At 38.7% G+C, this 9186-nt stretch overlaps 1 protein-coding gene across 2 annotated transcripts; it reads right to left on the bottom strand.

The window, feature by feature from the left end:
- Window positions 1-300: 300 nt before the first annotated feature.
- Window positions 301-8657, bottom strand: kat7b (K(lysine) acetyltransferase 7b). Of its 2 annotated transcripts, none has more exons than XM_074619956.1 (14): window positions 8455-8657; window positions 7088-7238; window positions 6742-6990; window positions 6504-6586; window positions 5977-6060; window positions 4266-4364; window positions 4025-4135; window positions 3716-3907; window positions 3371-3460; window positions 3128-3268; window positions 2891-2984; window positions 2235-2381; window positions 1935-2041; window positions 301-1359 (listed from the first exon to the last, which is right to left on the bottom strand). In XM_074619956.1, the coding sequence occupies exons 1-14, from the start codon at window positions 8470-8472 to the stop codon at window positions 1258-1260; spliced, it is 1668 nt and encodes a 555-aa protein (XP_074476057.1). In that variant the 5' UTR covers window positions 8473-8657; the 3' UTR covers window positions 301-1257. The 2 variants fall into 2 exon arrangements, with proteins under 2 accessions (XP_074476057.1, XP_074476059.1); XM_074619958.1 differs by having other exon boundaries at window positions 4046-4135.
- Window positions 8658-9186: the final 529 nt, after the last annotated feature.

The raw sequence follows: 9186 nt of genomic DNA, 5'->3' as shown, positions 1-9186 counted from the left end.
CTTTTTATCCTTCACAGATATAAAAAAACCTTTTAAAGTAAATAGACGTGAGTAGATTAATGTCACTTTCACACTGTAGTATAATGTAATGCTGCTTAATCCTCTTTTAACTACTAATATGTCTGACTGTTGATACCTTTTCAATCTAAAGAATGTATTTCATGGCAGCATCATTATTATATTATAACCATGAAACTGCTACTTTACAGGAAACAAAGGAGAGATGTTTGTGGGTCTGATGGGAAGAAGCGTTTCCAGAGGTGGTAAGCACAAATACCAACAAACAAAATCTAACTCATGTCAAAATATCAAAGCAGCTTTATTGATATTAAAATTATCAAATTGCTAATACACATGTAACAGCTATGATTTAAAAGTACAAGTCAAATACAGTCCCATTGAAATGTTGAGTTAAAATGTTCTGTTTATTACAGAATCTTTAACAACCACTGCGATCGATGTTTCGGAGAAACCACACAAGCAAGGTGCGATTGGATCAGTATAAAAACCTGAGGTTGTTTTATTTCTGTGTGCATTCTTACAGTGGTGTTGTCGTCATTTTCTATTCTCAGCAAATTAAAAATATTCATAATTTATATATTCCATTATTTGGCAGGTTCATCAGAGGAATGGGTCCAAATCCTGTATTGATGGAGCTAGAAAAAAAGAAGTACACATTATTATGATCTATACAATTTTACACCAACCAAAGAAGACGTTACCATACATCATCATACTCCTCAAAAATACACTCCGCTTACGGTTTCGGTTCATGCTAACAGTTATTGTATTAAGCCCAAACAAAAACTACTATCTTAGAAATGCACATTTCTTGAATGAAATAAAAATAACAGCCTGTAAATGCTGCTAAATGTAGGTATGTATTTTTTCCTTTTTTTTTGCATGAGCTAAAGCAAAACATTCATGTTATCCACCACACTGGACCATTTATCATTTAACATTCAAAGCTTAGTAGATGTAGGCAGTTTTTTTTTAAAAAAGAAACAGGACAAAGAGATTCTCTACTGTTAATTGTTTGACAATGTTTAAGTCAAGAATCGTTGGACTTGGAATCTAAAACGAAAGTAAAATATAAAAGTAAAAAAAAAAAGTTCAGCGACACAAATAAAGCAGGGTAAAATCCTGAAAAAAAAAAAAGAATGAACACTGGTCTTTATTGACAGTTCGTAGGTCGAGGCTACTTGTGGCTGGTGAGGCTGGAGGTGAGTTCATTCAGTAGCCTGAGGATCTTAGTGCTTATGTCCCTTTGGGAGGGGTCCATTTTAGCGAGCTCGGGTCGATGGTTTTGTTGCTGTTGCCTCGCTTGATCTCCTTCGCTTTCCACTCATCAATAAGGTCCTAGGAGGGAGAAGAAAGTAACAAACTGGGCTGTCAAATACACAAATTATATTTAAGGGAAGCTGCATTTTTTCTAAAAAGATTTATGTGATAATTATCAAAGCATTATCTTGAAATTGACTTTACTTTGAATTTATTGTCCACCTTAGTGGAAATTTGTCTTTGGCTTCTCTAGTACATACAAGATCAATACAAACATGACACAGCATATCACCAGGACAATACAACATACAGTCATAAAGTCAAATTTAAGGTCCAATATTTACTGAAATATACAAAACATGAGTCAAATATTAACTCTGGAACCTAGTTAATTAAATGCTTTGTTTGTTTGACCAGAAGAAAAGGTTTAGGTTTATTACCGTCCTGCGGCAGCCACAGATACCAGATTGTTTTGTAAGAGCTTTTGATTTATTGATTGGTGTCGGGATGTAATGAGAATTTCAACAAATATAACAAAAAATGTTTTTGAAGAACACTACGGAACCTAGCTTTAATATAAATATGATGTTAAAATAAAAATGATTTAGAGAAATTACAGTAAAAAAAACTAAAACAATGGACTGGCATCTTACCTGTCGCTTCAACACCAAGTGCTTTCCCTTCCAATACTTGAGCATCTGAAGAGACTGCAGGGTGCTCACGATGTCCACCGGATTGACGGCCGTTTCCTGACTGATCTCTGTGCATCAAGCAAAAAATATTGCAACAGTGAATATCTTCTGTATAAGCATGTGTGTACTTTGTTCATCTTTTCCTGTGTTAATAAAGCTTTCACAACCAAACCTAAGATGAAACACATTTTGTATTTTATCTTAACGGTGGTAGAGGAAGGCAAGTGGACTTCCTGCTTGAACATCTATGTCCTCGCTCACCTTTGATGGAGATCTCTTTGCCCTGGAAATTGCACATGTATCTGAGTAGCACCTCCTTCCAGTAGCTACGGTAGCTGATGAGGCCCAGGTCAGACAGAGGCCTCTCGGGGGAGCCCACCTTCTCCTCCACTTTGGACAGCAGGTAGCCTAAACAAAGCACAGACAGTCAGAGCAGTTAGGAAGAACACCCTTTACATTAGGGTCTGCAAACAGGGCATAATAATATTCAAATAATATTGATTTCTTCCCAAAAAATACATCAAATTAAAACAGACAATTTAATCAAGAATAAATCTGAGATGACAAATCTTGCAATGGCTCATAAGTCTACACACTAACGGCTTAATGTGCTTCAGCTAATTACAAGTGGAGATACAGAGGGTGGACATAAAGTCACAAACAACTGAACAATCTCATACAATCTAATGCAAAAGCCCGGGATAAATATTACTTAGTTGAAACTTATATTAGAAATATTCTGCATTTTGTTAACTAAACAAAAACGGATTTAAGATTAAACCATTTTTCTTTAATGTGCCTTAATCTTTTATTTTGACATTTTAGTTTTTCGGTGTTCATACTGTTAGGACACTCGTTTAAATCATTTTGGCACTGTAAACAAATGATAAAATGAGAGAAAAAATAAGTGAACATACTGAAGTCAATGAGCATCTTGCCAAAGCCCTGCCTCATGTACTGTGGCATTGTCAGGATACAGGACACATTGTAGTTGAGGAAGGAATTCTTCTCCTGGAAGTGATAAAAAAAAAAAGAAAAAAAGAAAAGAAAAACATTCCAGTTACTTCTGTATACAAAATATAATTTATACAATATATAATTATTATATTCTGTATTTACACATAGCTTAAATGTGAACTTGTTTTCCCTTTTACCTTGGAAAAGTATCCCACTAAATGGCAGCCGGTGTTGTCGGCCTCGGTCATGACGTAGAAGAGAAAAGGCTCGACGTCGTAGTACAGGGTTTTGTGGTCCAAGAAGAGCTTGGCGAGTAAACACAGGTTCTGGCAGTAGATCTGGGGGAGAAAAATGGCACTCATTAGTGAGATTCCACTGTGTGTGACGCATCACTTTACAGATGTACGTGTAACCGATCTCTAAATATCGAGTCTCCTTACCTTATTCTTTTTACCATCAACTTCAAACACAGATATCCCCCCCTTTCTGTACACCTCGTCTCCTGGAGGATGCTTCCACACACACTTGGCCTGAAAGGACACGTAATAAAACACAAATCAGCGTTATTTCATAAGAACTCAGGGGGTATAAAACACATGTTAAATACATATAATTGAAGGCCATAATGCACTGTTAATAGGCATGATATGTTATATGAATATTCTTTATCCAAATGACTGGGGAAGTGAGTTGGTCAGCCATCAGATTTTTTTATAATGTAGATATCTCAGGAACAGACAGAAAAAAATATATATATATATTATTGAAAAAACTGTCACTCTCACCATGTGTCGCCTGAGAATGGTCTGACTTTTCATGTACTTGAGGCAGAATTCGCAGACGTAGAGGCGACCCAGGCGTGCATACTCCTCGGGATAGGGCGAGTGGTACCAGGTGTCCAGCTCGTAGCGACCAAACAGGATGGTCTTGATCATGTTACTGCCCTCAGTGATTTGACCCTGGATACGCAGCTTCTCCTGTAGGGGGGGGAAGTGAAACAGTGTTACTGCCGGCCTTAGCATCATTTAACCTGTGCGAGTTTATTTTAGTATATCAAATATTGACACTGGTGGAGATGTGAAACACCCCGTTACCAGATCTTCAGAGGCACGGGCCTGGGCTTTTCTGAAGAGCTCCAGGTCGTATTCACTGGTGATGTTCTCCAGCAGAGGCTCCCTGGTGTTGCTGTGTGTCTGCCGATGCTCCTGTGGATCAAACAAGACAGAGGATTATACCATCCGACACGCAAATATACAAATGGAGTGGCAGTTGTTGTAATAGCGACAGATGGAGTGCGAGAGTCAAAGTGTACAGCAGCGAGTGCCAGCGATGTACCATGTGCTTTTCTTTCTGCTCCTTCTGAAGGCCAGAGTTTCGCCCCTTCCTCATCTCGGACACCTGCTCTTTGTATCGGCTCTGTTTCGATGTCGGTGTCTGAAAATCAAGATAGAAATACATTAACTTCCATGATAATATCAGACCTGCACAATAACAACTATATTTGTAATTTGATATATACTAGGGGCGTAACGATCCATCGATTTCGATCGATATATGGATTCAATGATTCAATATCATCGATGCAGAGTGAAAACATTGATACATATCATCATCTTTAAGATACGCCTTTATATAGAAATTCCCATGGCATGTCTGTGTCACCATTTCCATTCAAGCACATCTCCTTACTACAGAGCCCAGTACTAAAATGGTTCAATCATATTTGAGTTGCTTTTTGTGAGTTTATATAAATTTAACAGATTGTGTTAAATGGGCATATGATATCGCCTCATATCGATCGCACGCCCCTGAATTTGATCTAATCGTATCATGGCAGACTTTGTGACATCAGCAAATATTATATTGTCTAAAGAATCTATATATCGTATTGTGATGAAACTGGTGAGTTCCTGCATATTTTCCATTTAAAAATCCTTACTCTTCCAGACTCAAATATCCAGACTTCTCGGTAGAGTTTTCAGACCATATTTGACTTTGTGACTCTGGGGGCAGAAGATGCTGTGCAAAGACTACAGTGCTTGCATATGGCTTACAATTGCCACCTCATGTTGGAGATGTCGAACGATTTTACACAAAGTTTGCATCCAGCTTTCTTTTCCCCATTTGGAATCCTTAGCCAACCAGGCTTTGTATTTGGGATAGTCAAGCCAGCCCCTCGAAAGACTTGCATTTACACACTGTGGTCGTTCAGTCCACACAGAAAGTTGGACGATGTTCCGCTGTCAAACATCTTGCACTTGGAGCAGAAATGTTTTGCAGGCTGTGACGTACAGGCGTAGAGGCACCTCTGCATAGGAGTGTGCGTTCAGTCTAGGGCTGTCCTCGACCAAAGAAGTTCTTAGTCGACTAACACTCATACAATTTTGTTAACTAATCGATTAGTTGATTTAATCGACAGATCTGTAAAACTGAGTTTCTCCACAAAAAAAAATCACAAAAATCTTATGTTTACAGAGATGTGCTCATAAGTTTCTTGGAAATGAGGGATTCAGCATGAAAAAATTACTAATTGACTAAAAAAATGTCAGTTGACAAAGACCAAAACGACAGATTAGTCGACTAATCAACTAAGAGGGAGCAGCCCTAGTTCATTCTCACGCCATATTTCTTGCCTTGCTTTCGACAACATTAAGCTCACTCTGGCTCGTGCTCTCTCACACAGCGGTAAACATTTTGGCTGCCCTGTCTGCCTGCTCCAAACACCATGAAAAACACTCTGCATGTATGATCAATTTGTTTTTAGAAATTCTGAATTTTATATTTCAGAAAACAGAATAGGGGCATTAGTCTGGAAACACAAACACTTTTCCATAGTATCTTTTCTTTTTTTCATACTTATCCAGACTTGGAAATTACTTAAAATTAAAACTAAAGTCAGCTAATTAGAAAAAGCAGTAAGCAATTATGCGGCCGACCACCACCTGCTCACTATCAATTGTGCGGTCCTACATAATATTCATAATATGCTTCCTGTTACAAAGTAAAAATAATGAATGTGATGCCAATCATTGCAAAAAGAGGCTACCTGGTGACGAGTTGCATGGCGCGAGTTGTTTTCTTCCTGCCCCTTCACCTCCTCTTCTTGTTTCTCACGGCTGATGGCTTTCACCTGTAATGAAGAGTAAGATGCAGCTCAAACAGTCAAATATGTTTTCGTATTTTTCCATTAACTTATTGTATGGTGCTGCTTTGTTTTTGTACCGTTTGTCTGTAAGTCAGTGTTATGGCCAGGACAATCTAGTTGAGCATTCCCTTGCTACCATGAAGATGAAATAAAAGCACAGTGCTACACGATTGTGTCTGACCATGATATTAATTAAACTGACTGATGTAACTCAATGCAGACACTCCAAAAGGTATAATGGAAAAATGTATGTACAAAATATCATTAATATTAGCGGGATTACATCATGAAGGGAAAAATAAATCATGGAAGATGAAGAGGAATAGATGTGTTGAGCAGCCAAGCACAATGCTTACAGTGTTGGTGATCCTCATCATAGCTAAGGACAGTAGACAAGCAACTGAACTATATCATCATCATCATCTCACCTTGCATTCATCAGCAGAGAGATTGTGGTAAAGAGGGCAACCTGATACAGCAAAATGACGCTCATGTTTTCCTGTGAGGTGACCTGGGCAAATTGAGAAAAGGAGATAATTTATATTAATACAATGACATTATAACAGTACAGGATGTCACATCAAATTCAGTATATTCTAATAAATAATCAGGGATCCCATTGATGAACCTATGTAAGAACAATTTTTAAAAGGGCAGAGATTTTACCGAGCGAATTGCATCCCGGCGTAGGGCATTTCATGTTGAAGTTGTAGGTCTCGTGACAGCGGCGGCGCTTGGGTCGATGGGAGAGGTCCTTATCCGAGTCTCTGCTGGCTTGATCTTTGGCCTGGCTCTCATCGTGGGAGGCGTTGGGGCTGGAGATGTCCAGCTCAGATTCAGAAGAAGGCGCATTTCCTGTGGGCGTCAATGGTGGAGATTCATCATGGTCGGCAGCTCGCTTCAAGTCCGGAGTATCTAAAGCAAAAGGAGTCAAACAACCATGTTGATTAAACAGCTGAGATGAAGTACACTGTAAAAGATGAATATTGTATTTATGGGATGTTTGGCCAACCCTGAGAGCTTTGGCTAAGGCGAGTAGAGGCTCTGGTGAGGCGCTGTCTCTTGGGCATGTTCCCATCACTTTCTGAACTATTGGTCTGTTCTCTTTCAGCGGAGGAGTCAGAGTCTTCAGTTCCATCTGAACCACTCCCGACCATATGTCGCTATCAGGGGGAAAAAACACTTAAATGAGAGGCATGCCATACAAATTCCGTAATTATGGTACAAAAACATAGGTGCTGATGTTCCATGGCATGTGCCAATGATGTAAATTAGACCTGGCAATAGGAGTCTGTCCTTTATCTTATCTTATCTTAATAGCCCTTCATTAAACACTCCCAATAAATCTGACAAAATGTCAAGATCCACAGCTGTTTTGTTCTGAAGCTTTCAACCTTATCTAATGGTCTTCCTCAGTGGATGGAGTTTAAATACTTGGGTTTAATGTAGGCCTAAAGTTTTACTTCTTTTGAACTTAAAATAAGAGAGTATATACAAAAATATAGGTGCTGATGTTCCATGGCAAGTGTACAATGATGTAAATTAGACCTGGCAATAGGAGTCTGTCCTATAAAGCACAATCAATGAAGTTAGCTATTAATTGTTGATTTTGGAATAATAAAACCAGCATCCCAAAAATGTGTAATAAGAGCTGGTTATGGGTCTGCAGGCTGTTTTTATCCAGTTTAATGATTCATTGAGAGAAAGGCCACAGACAGCTGATAGCTAGTTGTTAGCTGGGCTTGTCATAGGTTAAACAGCTGTGACTAATATATTCTACCACCATATTCAAAGAGAGGCTGTCAAATGATGTAGTAGTGGCTACATGTCAATGTATCCAGCCTGGTTATCACCTCAGCAACCTACCGGTATTATCATAGTTACCTTCACTTGTCATGTTAGCTAAGCTGCCCTCGTCTTCTCATCCGGCTAATAGACTGTGGCACCAAACTGCATTAACAAATCTCTCATTTTAAGATGCAATGCTTATTTGTGCTTTTCTCTCTGTGCCTATTTACATACTATTGACATTACCTGAGTTATTATGGTCTTATGGTCAATTCGGCATACATATAACGCACAAAGCACCGTTTTATTTATATAATACTCAAGGTTTTAGATTTGGTTTAGCTGCTTTACCACCACCCACCAAAGGTGTTAGCTATCTTATTTTAATGTTAACTGTTGACAAAAGCAAAATATGACAACTAATACAAGTTGGAAATTAAATGGGACAAATGGTGCTTGATTGACTGAACGTATGTATGAGAAATATCCATGCTTTGTGCATGTTAAATTGTCAGATTATTGAATGGAGTCTGGTGGAGCGTCATGGAGAGTGAAGCTAACTTAGCTAACGTTACCCTCATTTGTTCTTACCTGTCGTCTACGAGGCATGTTCACCTGGATGAGCGGGACTTCCTGCTGGTGTGTAATCACAAATGGCAAAATTCCCCCAAACTTAGGATAAAAAGAGGAAAATAAACAAACTATTTATTGATTTATTTGCAGACAGAAGTTTATGTACACAGCGTTGCCAGGGAGGTCTAGCGCGCCACACAGACACAGCAGAGAACTGCACTTCCTGTGAGGAATCTGTGACGTGTGAGGAGCCGCCGCACCTGCAGGGGGCGACTCTGTGCAGCACTCCTGTAGACCATGCTGTAGACTGGGTGGTTATCAGACTCTACTGGGTTCTAGTGAACCACATTTAGCAGCACCTTTACAACAGATTAAAGCATTGAAAAATTGCACCGTGCTTTCCTATTATATGTATGATATGTGCAGTATCATTTTCCCAGTGCAATATCATTTTCTCTGTGCAATATCATTTTCTCTGTGCAATATCATTTTCTCTGTGCAATATCATTTTCCCTGTGCAATATAATTTTCCCTGTGCAATATCATTTTCTCTGTGCAATATCATTTTCTCTGTGCAATATCATTTTCTCTGTGCAATATCATTTTCCCAGTGCAATATAATTTTCCCTGTGCAATATCATTTCCCCTGTGCAATCTCATTTTTCACTTGTGCAAATTTGTAATAGTCTGTTTATTGTCAATACTGTATATACTGCACCTATTTTTTTACTGCCTTCTATTTAAATGGTT

Source organism: Sebastes fasciatus, chromosome 20, assembly GCF_043250625.1.
Source record: "Sebastes fasciatus isolate fSebFas1 chromosome 20, fSebFas1.pri, whole genome shotgun sequence".
In the NCBI taxonomy this organism is placed as follows: domain Eukaryota; kingdom Metazoa; phylum Chordata; class Actinopteri; order Perciformes; family Sebastidae; genus Sebastes; species Sebastes fasciatus.
This window is presented reverse-complemented; position numbering and strand designations above follow the sequence as displayed.

Bases quoted from the DNA above. Each gene is read 5' to 3' on its own strand.
- kat7b (XM_074619956.1), bottom strand. The intron at 3,908-4,024 runs GTAACGGGGTGT...CCCCCCCTACAG, and splicing joins CCCGTGCCTCTGAAGATCTG to GAGAAGCTGCGTATCCAGGG. The intron at 1,360-1,934 runs GTAAGATGCCAG...TCTCCCTCCTAG, and splicing joins ACTTGGTGTTGAAGCGACAG to GACCTTATTGATGAGTGGAA.